This window comes from Psittacula echo (genome assembly GCF_963264785.1).
Source record: "Psittacula echo genome assembly, chromosome: 4".
NCBI classification, from domain to species: Eukaryota; Metazoa; Chordata; class Aves; order Psittaciformes; family Psittacidae; genus Psittacula; species Psittacula echo.
The window spans coordinates 44,724,651-44,744,718 of record NC_137738.1 but is presented as its reverse complement, the minus strand read 5'-3'; the positions used below and the strand labels follow the sequence as shown (position 1 = coordinate 44,744,718).

The window sequence follows — 20,068 nt, the reverse complement described above, 5'->3', positions numbered from 1 at the left end:
TCATGTTGGACCCTGCCACAGTTTCAAAAGGGAACAGGATACAGTCTGTCCTTGTTGGATATAGGTGGCTAATATGATAGAAACTGCTACATGCTTCAAGATCAGCAGTATCATCCAATATATGTCTCATATGCCTAATTTTCATACAGACAGTGACAGTGTGTGCATGCCCACTGGATGCCTTCCAAGCCTGGCTAAGCACATATCGGATTATCTTTCTCTAGCTCTGGCAGATGAGTTTGGAAATGGCCAGCATAAATGGTTACAGGCAATAATAACTCTTGCCCTGTTTTTATTTCCTTTACCAATAGCTAGCGCTTTTATACCTACAAGCAGACACACATACACAGATTCATGGTGAAAGACTGAGTGTTAGAGGAGTCGCCTGCTTTTAACGAACATCCTGAAAATCCAAAGATTCTATTCTGTTGACAGGGTGAGTATTAGATCCCACAACTGAGCACAGTGCAGAAAGTCACAGTATCTTTTTGCAGTGCAGTCAGAAGGGGTTGCTGCCAGTGCAGTGAGACAAGTTACTCTATCAGGCGATGGGAATATAGCTTGTTTCCTATGCATTCTCATTTGTTGCAATTTAGCCTATTACCCTCCAACTCCAGGTGACATACAATTTCCAAAGCAACTACATTCTGTAGCAGCTTTTCACTAAACTCTCTGACCTGGTCATATGGCCAGACTGCCACATCACACCCCTGAGCAAAGCCATATCCAGCTTCAAAGGTCCCAGTGATGAGGTAGGTTCACCCTGTATCTGGTACATGACCCAAAACAGGCCACAGGGGATTAAGAGGAAGATTGCTTTTCAAAGCCAAGCACACTTCACAGATATCCTCCTGGCAGTCCCAGACCACAGCCTACAAAAAGATGGCGTGTGGAAAACAATCTCTTTGATTACCACATCATAATGTAATTGAGGCTTTTTAGGGTTAAAAACCAGAAAATGTTGACCTCTATTGTGAAATTCAATAATACGGCATATTACTGATGTAATGACTATAAATACGTGTGGACTTCAGCTTCAAGATCAGCTCAATCTTCAGTCCTAAGAATGCACCATCACAGCCCACATACACCAGCAGACCTATTTACAGTTCACCTGGACTTTAAGAGTTTTACACTGGCTCTCTGTACAGGAATGCTGAAGATGATTAACTATTGAGTGCTTGGGAAGGGATTTAATATCCTTATGTCTGGGATGATCAAAGGACCTTAAGTACTATGGACTTTCAAGTGGATATAGAGGTGCCCTTCATCTCTCCTGATTATTTCAGACTTCAAAACAAATGAGAGGTGCAACAGCAACACAAGCTAAAATGCACAACCTCCTAGAACCTACCTCCTACAGACAAGTTTGTACTGCTCACAGCAAGATATATTCAAAGACTCATTTTGTCTAGCTCTGGGACTGGAAGAACAGGCAAAAGCTCTGGTCCATGCTGAGAAGTAGCAGGGTGCACTAGGAGTGGGGACAAGCAGGAACAGAGTAGAACTGTTGGCACTGGATCCCATGTTAACAATATACATGTTGTGGGGTTGGAGGGGAAGGTTGCTTTGGACTAACCTGACATGGTCTCTTCTCACTCACTTGAATACCTACTTTAAATTTAAGTGCACCTGCTGCATTCCTGGAGCATATTTTCCCATTTAATTTCAGCTGAAAATAATCCAGCTCACTTACTCCAAGACTGGTCTGCAGTGTGGGTCAAAGCACCACAGATGTGACAAGAGACATGCCTGATCTAAACTAAAATAGCAACAGAAAGGCATTCATGGTGCAGCATTCAAAAGCAGCCTTCCCATCTCTTCTTTTCTCAGGACTGGCATAAAATTACTGTCGAGAAGAATCAGAGCCCTTCAATAACGGCACCAGCCTCCTCAGAAAGGCAAGAAACCTCTAGCATTGACAGACGAGAAGATCATGAATGTATCTAGACAGCAGTGGGGATCTGCCTTTACATTTAAAGATGCCAATTTAAGCTGCCAAAGGCAACTGTTCACCATCATCAACCAGAGCCTTAGGCTGCTTTGCAGAGAGTATCCTGTCGCAAGAGTGCATCCTGTTATTAACTGCCAAAGAGGTATACTTTTCTGTATTTTTGTAAAACCAACAAAACCAGCTACTTTCCCCATGCTTTTTTCCACTTCCTGAAGAAATTATTTCAACTGCTTCCTATGTGGTACTTTCAATGCTGGAGCACTTTACAAGCTCTTTGCACAAGATCACCAAAACTCCTGAACATTCAGGAGAAACAACATGAAGGGGAACTACATCAGCACTGGCCAAAGTAACTAGAACAAACACATTGATTTCAGTGGAGAAGAAAGAAAACTGGCCTCTTCTGGGAACTGCAGGCACCATAAGCACAAAACCACTCTCATTCCTGCAAGGACTGGGAACCCAATACAGCTCTGAAAGAGGAAGCAGGACTTTAAGCTGGCCCATGCATCACTGATACAGTTGCTAATCATGTTCTGATTTGCTGGATTTCACTTCTCTGAAAGTGAAAAACAGCCTTTATTCCTTTTTTCTTCTCTGACAGCTTTCATTTATAGCAAGTTCAGGTGTTATTTGTCTTCCCACACACTGTGTATAATAACTTACGTTTCACCTAAACTCAACTACTGTTTGGCCAAAGTATGTCTTCTAGAAAGGCATCAAGAGGTGAGGAATCAGTCTTTCCTTCTTTGCAGTCATTTGTTAAGATGTGCAATCATCCTCACTTGTCATTTCCTCATTTAAATTTGCCCAGGCTTCACTTACAGTGATGTCTGTATTCAGGTGGCTGTACTGAGGTCTGGAATTCTCTTTCAGAATACTCAACATGCCACTGAGTTACCAACACTTTCTGTAGGACAACTGATTTTTACATTGAGTTTTTCACTGCCACATGGCTGATCCAACCTCAAAAACAAGTGTTAAAAGCCAATCTGGCATGGTGGACTTTCCACAGAAGGAGCTAAGGGTGCTAAAAGAGTCCTTACAATGTGTTAAATGCCTTGCTGGAAGGTGTGTAAAACACACAAGGCAAACATTACAGCAAGAACTGTCAGATGGCCAAGGGTAACTGTTACATACCCTTTTGCCAGCATCATGACACATCCAAAATCTCTACTACAGGATACCCATGGAAATGTGTCATGTGGACATTAGGGACTGGGAGTCCCTGCACAATGTCAGCTGTAGCATTTCACATAATCCCTTCCATTTGATACTAAGACATCATGACTGTCAAACTGGTGACTCTTTATCCTCTGTTGTACTTCCTTACTCTGTTGGTAGAACTGCTGGCGGGATTTGTATCCTCTCTGTTACGCAGTGACCATCCCTATGAGAGTGCGGCAGGGTTTCAGCATGCCCTTCCTCAAGGGCCACTTAGTCAGTCACCCCTCTCTCCTGCTCTCTCCAACAACTCACTAGGTCGTGGGCCCATGTCCAAGATGTGGGAGACTATCTACACATATGGCTGCTCACTTTGCAGCTTTCCCTTTTCCCCCTGAAAAGCTGGAAGCCACTTCCGGATATTACAGGCTGGTGGCATCTCGTGTCTGAGAAGCACTACAAAGACTACACAAAGAGCCAAGAAGAGGTGACGAGGCATGCAGTGAGAGAGCAGCAGCAACATCAAGCATGGTGAGGGGAGCATAATAAACAAATAACTAAATAATATAGAGTGAGACCACTCCTTAACTCTAAAGACCAAATCAATTTGTGGAGAGAGTATTTTGTGAATGCTAGGACCAGTCAAAAGTGCCAAGACAGCAGTTTCAGAGGGCTGATTTACCAAAAGATGGCACAGACAGCAGCTGTGAAGGTTTTGCATATCTCCCTTTCCACCCAGATGGTTTTGTCCCTGCCGAAATAGGGACAGTCTGTGATAGCACTTTCTGCGGGGCAGACAGCTGCCTGCTCCTGTATCCTTACTCAATAGTATCCTTTAAACTCCAGATACTGATTTCAGTGGGCACCCTGTTTTCCCTGAGGTTCCATTTATTTTAGATCTTTATTCCATTAAACAATACTCAGTGATGGGCACTACACTGCAGCATCAGGGCCTTAAGCCCTGATCTGGGCTTGATCCCATCTGACAGTCCGAGAAGTTTTACAGTGAAGAAACAAGCCCCACATGCCATATAACCTTCCTGGACCACTTAAAAACAATATAATATAATACAATATAGATAAGAAATATAATAAAGATGGGGCAATTAAGGTAAGCCAGCCTAACTTCCTTGAAAGTAATGGAGCTACTCAGGTTTGAACCAAGTGAAGATTTAATGCTTAGACTCAACAGCCTGACGTGGCCCCTGTCTATTCCAAATTCGTTTTATTTGTTCCAGGACATCCCGCCAGGGCTCAAAGCTCAAAGAAAGCTTATGCCTTCTTCTTCTAAAAAGCTGAAAATACTGTGCACAAGTTAGGAAAGTGTATTGTTTCTGACAACAGGAGTGAAAATATTCTTTCATACTTACTGAATGCCCCACTGGAAAAGATTCAGACTGTACATATTGACCCATGGACAATGCTGGATTATGGTATAAGCCCCTCCGTGGAGACGCTGCTCTAACAGAGGCCATGTATCTCCTCTCTCTTCTAGGAGATAAATCTCTTCGAACAGATGCATCTTTCCCTGGTGACATTGGTCTCCTTGGTGACAAGTGACGTCTTGGTGACACGTCCCGTCTTGGTGATAACTCTCTCCTCAGCACAGCCTCCTTCCGTGGGGAAAGGTGCCTCATGGGTGAAATATCTCTTCGGGGTGACAGATGCCTTCTGGGTGACAAATCCCCTTTTGGCATTAAATACCTCTTTGGTGAGTTATCTCTATAGGGTGAAGAATCGTAGCCGGGTGACGACTGTTGACTGGAAGGTGAGAGGTCCCTTGGAGATGAACTAGGGTCTAACGAAACCACATAATCCTCATCCATGCAGCTGGGTATGTCCAACCTGTCTTTATCAGGCTCTGAATCGGTACTCTTACTCTGGAAAAACCTCTGATACTCTGTCATCTGTGAGTCTTCACAGGAGTCGCTTGGTGTTATAAGCTGAGTAACCTGAATGCTAGGTAAGGTGACCAAGTAACTGATGAGGGAGGAGTGTCCCACAGGAAGGGAGCCCTCAGGGGAAGCCCCCTGTGATGCCCCAGCCGAGTTCACTGACAGGGAGGAGAACCGAGGGGGCTGCGGGCTGGTGCTTCTTGATCTGGTTTTTGGTGTCGAGTCTCCCTGAGTATCATCAAAATCATCCTCATCTTCATCATCATCATCATTGTCGTCGCCATCCTCGCCGTCTGACTCCTCTGCGTCAGAAAACTGGTGTTCTGCTGACAGGCCTGCTAGGTTGCTACTCTTCTCTGCCTCCTGCTGCATGTCCTCCATGTTTTCTGAAACAGCCACAGCAAGTCAAAATGGTGAGCACATACTCCATCTCTTACACCTTTCACCACATTCATTCCCCACCCAGCACACCCACTGCCATCACTGGATGCTTTCATCTGCAGTGGCTGCATGCCATTCTTCATAGTCTCAAACCATAATTTTTCATAGTAATAACTTTACAATCTATACTCGAAGTATAAAAAGCAAATTCACCCTACCCCATCTTGCAACTTCACTAAAAGTTCCCACCTCTCACATCTAAATCAAAAAGATTAGGAACTTTGTATGAGACAGAACATGACAGATCATACTTTTATTTCTATCTCCTCCTCATGTATCTTAATAAAAAATGGAATTCAGACAAATGGATCGGATTTATTTTTTATACTTCCTGTTTATTAAAAATATGCCTCTTAATTAAAAAATACCCCAAATACTCTTAATATATTTTCCCATGCCATGCACTGTGCTAAAGTGCAGTGAGTTATTTGCATACTCCAGAGGCCATTCCAACTAAAATTAAATCATTCTGACATACCTGCTTCTTCAGTTTCAGCATCATCTACGGATGTCATTGATACTCCAAGCTCCAGGCATTTTTTCATATGTGCTTTAGACTTCATATGTTTTGTCAGATTTCCTACGGGTCAGAGATTAATCTAATTAACGGACAACAGCAAAGATCACTCTCCAAGTCAGGTTTTGGTGTATCTTAACTTCGTTATGCTACAGATGGGGGTTTTTAGTTTAAGAAAAAAAACCCAACAGACAGGGCTGACTCATCCAGCCCATTGCCCTCAGAGCCTGTTTTAATGAGAGTGGGTTTTTATATTAAAAAAAAGTCAAACTTAAACTCAGGGCCTGAGAGGTATATAGGCATCTGTCCAATTTTCCACATGACATTTAGGCACCCCAGCAAGCTAAAAAACCCTCTTTTTGATGTTATGTATCCCTGAGCTCAGTGTTGGTGATATGTACAGACTGCCTGGGCATCAAAATAAATCCAATCCACACCAGCCATTCAGGGCTCACACTCCTAGTTTCACAGTGGTACTTTCAAGCTGAGGGCTCTCCCATTTACTTCATATGTAGGTTCCAAATGTTCAGCATGTTCAAAGCACTTTGAAGGAAAAGTACTCCACAAAAAAAGACATTTATGGGAGACTTTCTGTTGCAAGTTCACCATCTAGCTGCAATCTCTGAACTTGGAGGAGCTGTCATTACTGCATTCACCTGGGATGTGGGACATACAGGTTCAGCTCCCTGCTTTGGAGTACGAATCTGAACCAGACACAGCTGGGATTTGAAATCATATCTCCTGTTCCCCTGAGGGAGCAATCTAACACTAGACTATTGACTTTCTGGAGTGCCTGTCTTGGTCTGTTTTTTCACAGACAAGAAAACTGGATTGAGACTGGCCCCAAGAGACATTTCATGGCAAAGAATATTGAGCACAAGCTGGAGATATAAGAATACAGCTCTAATTGATAAGCCACTTTGGGCACATTTGCAACACCAACAGGGAAAGTGTGGCAAAAGCAAACCCAATCCATTACCAAGACATGGTGCTTCTTAGCTCAAGGAAAGCACTCAGTGAATGTTCCTATGCAGCCTTCAGGACTCCAGCCAGCATCCCCACATGGTGCATGTGGCACTTGCAACCTGGGGGCAGGAGCACTGCACCACTCTGTTGGATAGCGGAGGTGTGCTTAGAAGTTCACAAGCCAGGCTCTTCTCTGACTTTCAATCTCAGCTAGTTCAAATTAATTCTTTTCCCTACAAGAGTTTTTTATTGTGTCTGTGCACTGCATGAAAAGTCTAACTTGGCCACTGGTGCCACTGCATGGCTAAGTGCTCAGGGTGTACACTGAAAACCTAAGTACCTCTGAAGGTCTCAGCAAAATAGCAACAATAGTTATGAGGCTGACAACTGCTCATAAGCAGTAATCCATCAGTTAAACACTTCTTGTACATCGAAAGCTAACTTAATCTGTTCCTACTCGTGCCTTTCTTGTGCAATAGCATACCACCTCCTCCCTGTTTCTTCTCTGCCAGAAATGCCAGCCTCAGTAAGCAATTTCACATTTCTTTCCATGCCATCTCTTCTGCCTGGAATGCCCTCTCTGAACACAGCTGCAAAACCACAATCCTCCTTCAAGTCCCTCCTCAAGATCCATTCCTCCAGCAATGTCAAATGTAAACAGTGATCCAAGAACAGCTCACCAAATGGTCTATTGGGACTACAAATGAGCAGCTCCTTGTCTTTGTCTCTACACCCCCATGAAAGTTCTCATCTTAAATTAGGTTGATGGGTCTACTACCATCCATCAGCTATTCCCATCTTTGGCAGAGGAAGAAGTGCTGGAGTCATGGAAACTATTACAATTCTCAATCCTCAAAACGGCCATGAAGCTGCGCTGGGATCTTGGGAGAAATTTCCTTCAGTTTCCTCTCCCCCTCTTCAAGTAAGTTCACCCCACTGGGACCAGAATCCATTTCTCTTGTCTACCAAGGGGAACTGAAGAAACTGAGAATGTAAGGCTCATTTGGGCTGTGCTACAAAGAAATGCTACCAAAATAAAAGAGATTTTTTTTCTCTTAAGGAGATAGTTGCAACACATATCCAGATTCCAAAGAATATAATTATCTGTGGCCTCAGTGTGACAAATGGAAGCTTTTTTCTGTGCTGATAAATACATGTGAACACAAGCTATCAGATCTCTATTCATAATTAATGCCACAGTGGATGGAGTGGCCCACCTGGGAGACATACATTATTTATAAGCTTGAAACTGACCCACTGTAAAGCCCGTGAAGGCATGTTTTCCTCAGCAGCTGATGCTTTGCTTCTACATTATGTCATAACAAGAGTATTATCCTGGTAGCATTTAAGTGTTGCTGCAATCAAAATTTGCACCATGTAACATTTTTGGCAGAAAGTATTATTGGTAAGGGTGGTTCTTATGCTACTACATTTTCTCTGCAGACATATGGACCAGTCAAGAGCCTATAGCTCGCAATGAAGCTACCCAAAATCCCTGGATCAATTAAACAGAAGAGAAGAACCTCTCTGATGAAGTCCTGTATATATAAACACAATAATTTTGTTCTGAGGAAAATTCTCTCCTTGATTGCAAAGGGTGCTTGGATCCCAGATGGCAAAACAGCTCAAGATCTGTTTGGGAAGTGGCAAGAGTTCAGCTAAAAGGGTCAAGTACCTTTAGTTTTGAAGGCAAAATTGCACAACTTGCATACGTAAGGCCGGACATCAGTATGAGTGCGGATATGTTTCTTGAGCATGCTTGGCTTTTTGCAACGAATTCCACATTCTTCACAAATGTACTTTCCTCGGCCACGACCTCTGACATAGACATAATCCTCATTTGATTTATACCTGTTGGAAAGGAGCAAGCACTTAAATCACAGAGACATACATGCAAAAACATCACCTCTATGCATCTGATCCTGATCCTGTATACATCTAATCAAAACAAATTTGCAGAAGTCCATAGGAACTACTGAACTTTCAGTCGAACTCACAAAGTATTTGCCTTTCAGGGAATGCACTGGTCCCAGTGTGTTTTAGCAATATGAGACCAAAGAGTTAGATTATAAGAATAGTCTAAACGCCTTATCAGAAAACAGATTAGCTATTATTCCTACAGACACAGCACAACTCCAAATACAAGTCTGCAGGTTGGATTTATTTCAGTTAACTGTAGTCTTGTACAATGCAGGCATCTACCACCACTGAAAACAGTGTTTTGCGTCACGGTCCATTTAACTATTTTAGTGTATTTATCCCTTGGGATCAGATAAATCACATCCTGGAAATGCCCGTTTCTCCCCATTAAGCATAAAGGGAATGCAGATGTCTAGCAAAGACGTATGCATTTACACTACAGATGCCTGAAGCTCCCGAAGATGGATCCCTCCCTATGGGACACCAAACTGAGTTCACTCAGGTATGTGCTGCTTCAGAAATAAAATGGGAAACTTCCAAACTGCATACTTAGCAGAAAGCTGTTAAAAGAAATTTTCTTAGCACAAGCGTAAGTGTTCCAAGCTATTTTTCCTGATTACATAGTGTGCAGTTAGATAATAAATAAGATATGGAAATCTATTTAAAGGTGTACATTGCCTTTACTACCATGATAAATTGTTAATAACGAAATCTGAAAGGGCCCAGGGGAGCTGTTCTGAGGTTTGAAGAGCACAGGGCATTTCCTAGGGGGAGAATTTCATCCTCACTCACCCTAAATAAAATCCAGAAACTGCAAGAACTGAGAAATAATATTTTTTCTGCCCTCTGTCCTCCACTGCCCTCTACCTAAGAAGCACTAAGTACTGTCAGTCACCCTGTGGATGGGCAGCCCACAAGATATCGTTGGTACTGTCAGTGCTTTAAATAAATAAGGGACTGTGTGAAAGATTCTGTTAATGTGATGATAACTCTACAAGAAGCAAGTGGAAATTTTTGGGTTACAGAGCTGAAACTTTTTTCAAGTGTGCTTTTCTTAGATGAACACTTCTTCCATATGTTCAGCTATATCAAAGGCAATATAAATACTGAAACTAGTTTCTTAGAAATACATAAAACACTGTCGTGTTCTTATGTCCACCTTGTTATCTATTAAACAAGGGTGATCGGGTATTAGAACAGCCTTCCCAGGGAAGTGACCAGAATCACCATCCCTGGAAGTGTTCAAAAAATGTTTAGATGAATTCCTCAGTGACATTGTTTAGTGATGGACTTCGCAGTCTTGGGTTAAAGGTCAGACTTAATGATCTTAAAGGCCATTTCCAAACAAGTTGGAAAGCATCTAAACACATCTGCTCCTTTTTAAAATGTTGATGCCTAAATATTTTTTTTTCATCTCCTTTCCAATAAAGATGGCCCTTTCCCTTTTCCTTCACTGGGCAAAACTGGCACAGTCTAATGTCATTTAATATCTAGCCATCTCTCTAGCAGGATATTTTGTCTAACATTTCTGCGATTCTGCTTTTCTGTCTGCCCCATTTCCCAAGTTCTCCTTCATAGGTACATGCTAATAACTCCTAGTCACTTCTCTATCCCCTGCTTCATCAGCTATGTCCAGGCTTTCTCCCAAAATGCCCAATATTGTTTGAAAGACTGCTGTTTTATCTTCTTTTCATCTCTCTTTACAGCCTGATTTTGCTGGGATGGGCATGACAGGCTTTGGTGCAGTGAGGTGGTGCTGTGCTGTGACATCTACACTTTCAGCCTCAACCCCATTTGTTTTGTTCCTTCAGCCTCTCACTCATCCCCAGCAACATCTATTTGCTTTCTGCCCATCTGCCACACGAGCACTCCACTCCCCTGGCACAAGGCAGCTGCACAGCTGCGTTTCCCTGCCTGGTGGACAAGTTTCCCCACCAACCAAAAACTGACAACCACAGGTCTTTCTCAACTATGGATTCTGAGCTGCCTTCTTCATGCTTACAAAATGAAAGCAGTCAAGAAGCTTAAGCAAATCCACTCCCCAAGTCAAACGAAAACCAAAATGAAAACACTCTGCTGAAACAAGATATCACCATGCATGCTTGTCTGTCCAGGGGAGAAAACATGAAACAAAGATGACAGACATTTGCTGCACAGTTCAGAGCACTATTTCAGTGCATGCTGAGATGATATGAAGATGAGTTGATGAGACTAGAACAGAATAGAGGAGAACAGAACAGCTCTAAACAGCCAAGAGCAAACAAGCATGGAAAAAACTAGCTGTTAGAAGTCATAAACAGAAACCTAAAGAGGAAGACAAATTCAATAGTCAGGACAGAAAACAATGAAAGACATGGTTATAATATCTAAAGAATATTAAATCCATTTTAAAAATAGCCAAACTAATGAAAAGAATGATTCTACCCTTCCACAAATAGTTTCTATAAAATGTACAATAAAATTATGATGTATAAGGAAACGGTGGAGCCATAATGTCCCTGCTCATTGCAGGGGAGTTGGACTAGATAACTTTTGAAGGTCCCTTCCAACGCAAACTATTCTGTGATTCTATGATTAATACTACATCATTTCAATCACTTTGCAGGTCATATGCTCCTACTGATGAAGTCCCAGTATACTGCACAGATTATGTGTGTGTCCATGTCCCACTCCCCTCAAAATTAATCTGCACATCAAGGTTTCTTACGTTTTGTTTTACTCAAAAGGGTATCTAAACATAGCCATGTATTACTAGAAGGCATTTCTAGGTGAGATGTAAATTATATGACTTTACACAAATAGTTTCATAGACCTTATTGGTGTACAGGGAAATCTGAGATGGTGTAAGTAACATACAAAGTTTCTTAAAGAAGGTATTAGATGGTAAATGCATTTTATAGTGATCTGTAGCAGCTCGCATGGATCTGAATCCTCCTTTAAGCTGCTTTTCTTAACACCCTTTTCTGACCTCTCATCACTCAGCTTACATAGTGCAGACTATCTTCAGCTGGGTGATCCAAATTCAGAAATGATACATAGTGGGAAGCAGGCAAATTTTGTACTCCAAAGTGGGTGTGAGTTGAAGCAGCAGCTCTTTAAACTTCTTGTAAACTTAGGTTCACCCCTGAATTTGGGTCACTCTTGTGTAGCCAGACTACTGGCTTGGGGACTGGGACAATGTACAACTACAGAGAACAGCCAGGAGCAGGGTGTCTGGGTCAGCATACCTACAACAATCTCCAAAATAACATTTTCAGTCTTTCAGGCGAGATGTAGGCTATACTCCACTGTTGCAGACTACAGAGAAATGCCAATGTTAATTTTAGTGGAGACTATTCAAGTGAAGCCAAAACACATGATGTTAATGAAAGACAACTGAGATTTTTAAAGGGTACAAACTGACAGGAGAAGGAAATGTATGTACAAATTTCTCACTTCTCCATCCTGACCTGTTTAGTTACCTCAGTAAAACAGTGCTGTGAGACCATCTGAGTTTGGTAAGACAGAAAAACACATCTTGTTCAAGCCACCTGACTATTCACTACTAACAACTGGCATATTAATTGCAGCGTGTCAGAATTCTGTAAAAGAAATCAGACAGTATCTTCCATTTTAGACTATACTGCTGCGGCAAACAAGTGTCCATTTCAGTTGCTTTTTATAAAGAGCTTCACAAGCCTCCAAACAATGTTAATGGGCTTTCAGGTCTCCTTTTTCCCTCTCTTTGTTTCTGTTATCGCTTGAGTGACAGACAGCCATGGTAAAATTAAACACAGTTTTATCAACCATACATGACAGATCTATGGATTAGGCATAGATTTCATTGTCATCTCACATTTTATCTCCAAAATCTAACTTCAGTAAATAATAAAAAATTACTAGAGTAAGAGTAAGCATGCCTAGCTAACCCATTCAAATGAGTGGAAGTACACAGAATCTCAATGAGGAAAGATAACCTCATTGAAGCCATTAAATACAAAGAAATGGGATAGAAAACATCAAAACGTTAACTGTTTCTCCATTTCTTTTTGACCTAAGGAACAAAAGTAACAATTCTGAGTGAGTGCTCTCACACAGCCAGAAAATATAACTGTCCTAATAGCAAAGTAGAGCCAAGAGTAAGTATACAGGTACCCTGTGGTTTATTTTAAGACTGACATATACACAAAAAAGAAGAGATTTGGGAGCTACAGGACATGGCAGGAATACAGGAGACTGGTCACATCGGAACTCATTCACATTAATTTTCAAATCTCTTTAAAATGACAGGCTGAGCTTGAAATTTCCAGTTGTATTTTCTTACCCTCCTTCAAAGATTTTAATTCGTATCGGCTCAGTTTGTTTGGATGTAATGTCTTTATCTCCATGAATGTCTCCTTTTACTCTTTCTTTTATAATATTCCCCACTACTTTCTTTTCAAGCTTGCTGCCAAACAAGAAGAATGGCTCGTGTTTCATCTGCAGAACAAAGTCAAGGAAGGGTGTTACTGCTGGAGCACACAATAAACGCACACTTCATTTCAAGTAACATTCCAGGTAAAAGCCAAACTCTCATTTTGATGGAACTCTGTAAGATGAATTAATTTGTCCCATTTAACTAAGATAAGGGTCAGCATGAACAAATTTTTACGAGTCTTGACAGAAAAGACAGCACCATATCTTTCCTCAGAAAAAAAAATCTTGGAAAATAGAGATGGAAAAACCTTAGAAAGTAATTTATTGCCATTACAGAATTTTCCCTGGCACCATTATCTAATGTTTAGTTCGTGAGGAAGAGTAAGTATGTAAAAGACATTAGATGGAACTGAAGATCCCTACTAATTTTTAACTTAATCTTTAATTACGAATGCAAATGACGGTTTGTGCCTGATACTGTTTGAATCAGGACATGGCAAAAATAAAGGCCAAAATAAAAGGAGATAATTAACCAGGCTCTGGCACACATGAAGGGAGGACTTTAAAAGCCTCGCTTCTTACATCTGACGTTGAAAATGGAGAGAGAGAGAGCAGAAGTAGCAGAGCTTGCAGAAGGGTAAATTTAAGCTCAAAAGTTGTTAGGGGAAGATGTCAATGTCTGATTTCCCAATGGGGAATCTTTTTTTTTCAAAAATCACTAGCTTACATTTCCTAGTTTACTAATATTTTCTCAAATAAAGATACACAAATTTAATTTTATTAAAACCTCTTATTTACCTGAGCAAACTGCTTCCATGCACTTGATGATGTCAGTTTACCAGCTCCAGGTCTGTGCATAGCAGCCAGAGTGTAGATTTCTGTGGTGTTTTTTTGCTTGGACCTTAAAAGTGCTAAAGTAGTCTTTGTACTTAGCCCAGATGGGTTTGGGTTACATGAACTTATACACCATGAAGCATAAACTGAAGATTTGAGGGTTGGTTGCTGTATGTAATTGGGCTTCGTATAGTTTAAGAAACACCAGCTCACAGTAGTAGTAGTGCGCAGACTTGGGAACTGAAGGATCTGCTGAAAATCTGCTACGTCTGTCAGGAGAATGGTTGAGCCTGTGACTTTCCCACTGCCATTGGATGACACCTGGACTAACATCCCAAGAGGCAATTTTTGATGTTTCAGCTGGTCTTCGGGCTGAATTTCTCCTGGTGGTAATGAAGACCTCTGTGGACTCATGCTCATATCTGAAGCTGTTTCATCCACATCCAGTTCTTCTGGTGAGTCTCTTCCTTCCGAAGGGCCACTGGACTTCTGCCCTGGTGACGTGGAATCAAAACTGGAAAGTTTCTCCCTGCTCGGTGGGAAAGCATCAGCTGCTGGCATGCTGACAGGTGGGAAATCTTGAGATGATGAGGACGACAGTGGTGATGAGGATGACATGGATGGCAGACTTTCTTTTGGCTCGGTAGCACAGCTCTGCCGTACTAGCTGAGGCTTCTGCACTCTTGGGAAATCTTTCTTTATATCTGAGTTAGTTAACTCCACTGCGCTTAGTTCCTCAACTATCTGCCCATACATTTTTTCTTCTTTGACTCGTTTCTGCTGCTTGGTCTCCATGAAAAGGTCCAAGCTGCTGGCAGGTGAAAGCATTCTTTTGCCTCCTCCCAAGGTAGAAGCCATGTCGGAACTGGAAGGCAAACACAGGGGAATTCGTGGCTCCAGTCCGAGTGATAACGTCTGTGGCACTTTCCACAAAGGATACTTCTCTAGCCCTCCATGCTGACCCAACATCTGAGCTATGTTAAATCCAATTCCTTGCATGGTTGCATTAGTTGCCAATGTTCTTTGAGAAACAGTCTCGTCAACTTTACAAATTACAATTGCAGGACTGTTACTCTGTCCAAGGATCTGAGAAATGCTTGTGTACATGACACTACCATAAGATGGCACATGGGTTTGAATTCTGACAGGAACAACTGTTCCTGGCAAAGACTGTACAGATCCATCACTTGGGGAGTCAAAATCTGTCTGAAGATGCTGCTCAGAGGAGGTATCTGTTGGTTTAATGTTATGGTCTGACTGGTACTTAGCAAGAGTATTTTTTGAATACTGCCCAGATGTTCCTGAGTAATGCTGGTATGCTTGCTCTTTAGCATGCACATAATCAGCTGGTTTCTTGCTAATATACTCTGGCGCATGTTCCAGGTGATAACTTGGAGGAGCATCTGCTTGGAAAGGCTGTTTGACATAAGATTTCTGCAGCTGTTGTACAAAATGATGCTGGAAGTGTAGAGGTTCTGTGCATGACTGCCAGAAGACAGGCTGCTGAGATGGTGGTAAGTGAACCATGCAGACAGCTGGATAGGAGAACTGAAACAAGGTGCTATGAATAGGGGCAAATGGGACTTTTTCCTGATGTGCAAATAGCTGCTGCTGCTCTGATGGATGTTTGCTAGGAATATAAGGTGCTTGTTGGATCAAGGAAGTCCTTAACACTTCCGAGCTGTCTGCAAGAAGAGCCTGTTGCTGGGCGAGGTGTGATGAGCTATTACTAAGTTGAGCACAGGAGCCAATAGCCTGTTTTCCAGAGTCATCTACCTGAATGGGATGAAGTACAGAGGAAGGAGAGTGATGCCAGGCGAGCTGGGAGGAGCGAAGACCAGCCTGTGCATGTTCCATCTGCTCCTGCTTTATACTTTGTTCTGTGCTCTGATCAGTCTGGGAGATCTCTGGAAAACCACTGAAGGAAGCCTGGCGAACCAAGAAGCATTTCTTCCTTTCTCGGGATGGAGACAGTGCCGTAGTGGGTGTCCCAGCTGAAGAGGCATGGGACAGGTTCCCATAATCAAAGGATTTACTTCGGATCTCTGGGATTTCAGCAGCATGAGGACAGGGCATCTGTTCAGATGAGCAGCGTCTCATTTCCCTCTGATGGTGATGCCCAGGGACGGAAAGTGAGTAAGCACCGGCTGGAACTGTTAAAAACTCAGATTGTTTTCCAAACTCATCTTGTTTGGAAGATGTGATGAGCTTCATGTTCTCTTCTCTTTCAAAGGACATTGAGAAACTTGAACTGTGGGACAAATTACTTTCTTGGCTAGGGCTGCGAGAGAGGCTTGTACCTGTGGACTCAAAGCTGGATTCTCCAGAGGAGTGCTCCATGTCAGCCAGTCGTAAACGCTTCTTTTTGGGTGGCAGCTTTTCGGCTGGAAGTTGAGAAAGGGTTTCACTTCTCTGAGGCCACTGGAATTCTTCAGTGGGTCTCTCTTGCTCTTTACTCTGCACTTCTTTATCTTTCTCAGGCTTATCTGGCTCTTCTGTGACACGAATTTCAGGTACCTGGATGTTGTGCTGGCGAACCAACCTAGGTTGCATATGATATGGCTGAGGCTGCTGGGATGGAGGTGGCTTACTGGTGTCAGCAGTTTCTGCTTGAGGAGCTCGGTCTGGGCTCATTGGGGACTCACAAATCTCACCTTCACATGTTTCAGGTGGCGAATAGATCTTTTCCTGCTGGCATGCAATAATTTCTGTAGATTCAGACCTTTCAAATGAGTTTGGCCTGCTCAACGAATTTGTGTGCTGAATGACAGAAATGACATTTCCAGGGGGCTTTCTGGCCAGTGATTCTGCAATCTTTTCTTGTTCTGCAGTTAAAGGTGAGTCTTCCAGAGAAGCAGCTGGGCTTCCAGACTGCAAGTAAGGCCTGCACATTTCAAAACGCTCAGCATGGCAATGGGCAGCATTGTCCAGACCTTGAAGGGCAAACCCATTCCTTGGCACTTCCTGAATTTGGGATTTGGGATCTAAGTCCAAAGGCTGAATTCCCCCAGTGGTTCCAGTATTACTGCTGCAAAGCATGGGGCTGTCTTCCTCATCTCCAACACTCTCTTCTTTCCTGCGCTTTCTGTTTTCAAAAGTTGTTCCAAGCATGGATGGCACTGCCTGGGATTGTCCGAATGGATCAACAAAGTACTCTCCCACCTTGCTCATCCCTCCTAAGGATGGCGAGTCCCTGTAGCTCTGCTTCTGAGCTTCAAATTCTTCCCACTTTCTGTAGTGCATTCCACTGGCATCATAGTCATAAAAGGTCTTCTCTTTTAAGAATGGTCCTTTGTCACCTGTTGTCTGTCTACTGGAAGCAATAATGATATTTTTCCCTGGTCTTCCATGATAGTCTGAATCTGAGTGTCCCTCCTGCACAGAGGGCAATTCAAAGGCAGCCTGCCTTCTCAACATCCTTTGGTGGGATATTCCCACTGTCCCAGGGTAAAATACATCATCTGAGCCAGTCATCTTCTCATCAAATGAATGGCTTCCTCTCAGAGATGGGGGAATACTTAGGTTGTTTGCAGAAGAGGTTGGCATGGAGTTACTTCTAATAAGAGGAGAGGAATCTACTGGGGGCTCTAGAAGGACAGGCATGTCACCCTGCTGACTGACTTGGTACAAACTGGATTCATTTTTGATGGATGATGGGGTGGTCTGGGATTGTCTAGATTCTGTATTGCCGCCTGGATAAACCTGTGTAGATTTAATAGTGCTCAAATTACTGGAGTCAATGAGCTCTTCTTTATTTGGAGTCAGCTGAGTAATATGTTCCTCAAGCATCTTGATATCTAATCTGTTATTTAAAAGAGGTAATGGCTCTCCTTTGCCTTTTCTACCCATTAAACTGTGTTCCTGATTTGTTGTGGCTACTGTTAGTGCTGTCCTTTGATTAATCCTATAGAACTTCCCAAAGATGATCTCTTCATAAGATTTTGCATTAGTATTTGGTGGGCTAATTTGCTGCTCAGCACTTTCTGAGCGGGAAAAATAACCAGAGTCAGTGCTTCCTTTACTGTGTGGGCTCAGGAGATTTAACGACTGCTCAGAATCTTGCCCTTTTTTCTCTGACAGTCTTAGTGCAAGTCGCTGTTTAACTGTATGAGAGTCATCAGACTTGGTACTTAAGGACGGGTTTTGCAACATATCAGAGCCAATATAAGGTGAACTCTCACTGGGTAACTGAATTCCACTTTTAGGGATAATCAAAATGGGCACTTTCATTGGCCCCACCAAGGATTCTTCCATGGAGGAGTGAAAACTGCTCCTGCTACCAATGTCCAGGGGGAGCTGTGGCACAGGGCTCAGTTTGTCAGACCCTTCCATTAGGAGTGGGGTCTCCTCATCAGTATCCGTGCTCTGCTCACCATCAGAATGTATTTCAGCCTCCACATCAATGTAACTGGCATCTAGGTCCAATTTAGAGACTGCTGACTCTGTGAAAGGTACCAATCCTGCCTTGATTGCATGGGCATGTGACTTCCTGTGCTTGTAAAGGTTGCTCTTCGTCTTGAAGGAGAAACCACAAGGAACACAAGGGTACGGTCGCTCCCCAGTATGAGATCTAATATGCTTTTTAAGTACACTAGGTTTGGCACAAGCCCGATTACAGTAAGGACAAATGTACTTCCCAGGCTTTTTGGGTTTGTGTTCTTTTTTGTGAGCATCTTCTGATTGTTCTAAAGATTTCTGTGAATATTGGCTGTATGCAGGGTTCAAACTTGAAATCTTCTTCCTGGAGAAACCTCCGCTATGGCTATGCATATGAAAAGGAAACAAGTCCTCTGAGGCAACTGATTGCAAGTGGCTAGGATACTGCCACGGAGGGCTTTCCAAGCTCTGATGTGGCTTTATGTTGTGCAAGAAGCCTTGTGGCAATGAATGCTGTGGGAAAGAAAGTGAATGTTGACATGAGTAAGGACTTGGATGATGCTGTGGATATTGCTTCTCTGTGACTTGCTGTGCAGCTTCATTTGATGATACCAGTTTCCCAGAACCAAAAAGTTGTGCTGATGCTGTGTTTCCTATTTGCTCGTGATCTATTTGTGGTTGCCTCTGTACTTCTTGATTGCCAAAAGTGCTCATCTTAATAACAGCTGAATGTTCTTGCCTCCATCTACTTGGTACTTTAGCAGTTTCTCCAGACCTTGAGGTAGCTTTTTGCCCTATAGCTGTGTCCCCAGAGTCCATTTTGTTACACAAGGTCTTAAGTGCTAGTTCACTTGAAAGCTGTGCAGACACATGGAGTGTGTCCAAAGCTGTGCTTTTTAAAGTTTTGTTGCTGCCATTTTTCCAGGGCTGTTGCAAATTCACAGACTTTTCTTTCTCTTTGGAACTTTCCACGCAGTAGTCTATAGGCATTAGATTTGTGTCTGTACACTAATGTGAGTATTATACAGTTCTGTTCATGGCAGAAACTTTCCTAAACATTTATTATATATTTGCAAAGACTTGTTATAGCATTTGGACATTTTCCATTGTTATTAAATACTGAGATGCAGAATGACCCAGAAATATTTGTGATCTACTAGAGCAAAACTCTCTTCATCTCCTCCATTTTGACACAGCTATCTGTATGGAAAAATCAAAAACAAAAAACCCCACACACCAATTAATACAGTCATGCTAAATAACATCGATGCAGTCAGTTGCTTTTCTATTGAGCCTTACACAAAAAGTATTGAGGGACTTAAGCAAAGGTAACTACATTTCACAAAACTCCCTTTTGTGAGCAGACACAGTAAAGTCTGGCTCCAGAGACTGCACACAAGCATAATCACTACTCAATAAAAGCCCTAGGAACAGAAAACAGATCTACACTTTCCAAAGTAAACAGTAGCTTGGGACAGCTTTCTGGGGATAGTTTAAGGGCTTAATTCTCAGAAAGTCCACCACCTACTTTCACAGCTCTTATAGCAAATCACAGCTGAGAACAGAGTCCTAACACCATGGGTGAGAATTACCTTATTCAGTATT

At 42.4% G+C, this 20,068-nt stretch overlaps 1 protein-coding gene across 6 annotated transcripts in view; it reads right to left on the bottom strand.

The window, feature by feature from the left end:
* HIVEP2 (HIVEP zinc finger 2) overlaps positions 1 to 20,068 on the bottom strand; it is a 140,470-nt gene that overhangs the window by 3,582 nt on the left and 116,820 nt on the right. For all 6 annotated transcript variants that reach the window (XM_080616410.1, XM_080616411.1, XM_080616407.1 and 3 more), the window contains 5 exons: positions 14,051 to 19,663; positions 13,161 to 13,315; positions 8,613 to 8,788; positions 5,933 to 6,034; positions 4,489 to 5,399 (listed from right to left, as the gene is read on the bottom strand). In XM_080616410.1, the coding sequence (XP_080472536.1) occupies positions 4,489 to 5,399; positions 5,933 to 6,034; positions 8,613 to 8,788; positions 13,161 to 13,315; positions 14,051 to 19,453 (6,747 nt within the window). In that variant the 5' untranslated portion in view covers positions 19,454 to 19,663. The remainder of the gene's footprint in view (positions 1 to 4,488; positions 5,400 to 5,932; positions 6,035 to 8,612; positions 8,789 to 13,160; positions 13,316 to 14,050; positions 19,664 to 20,068) is intronic.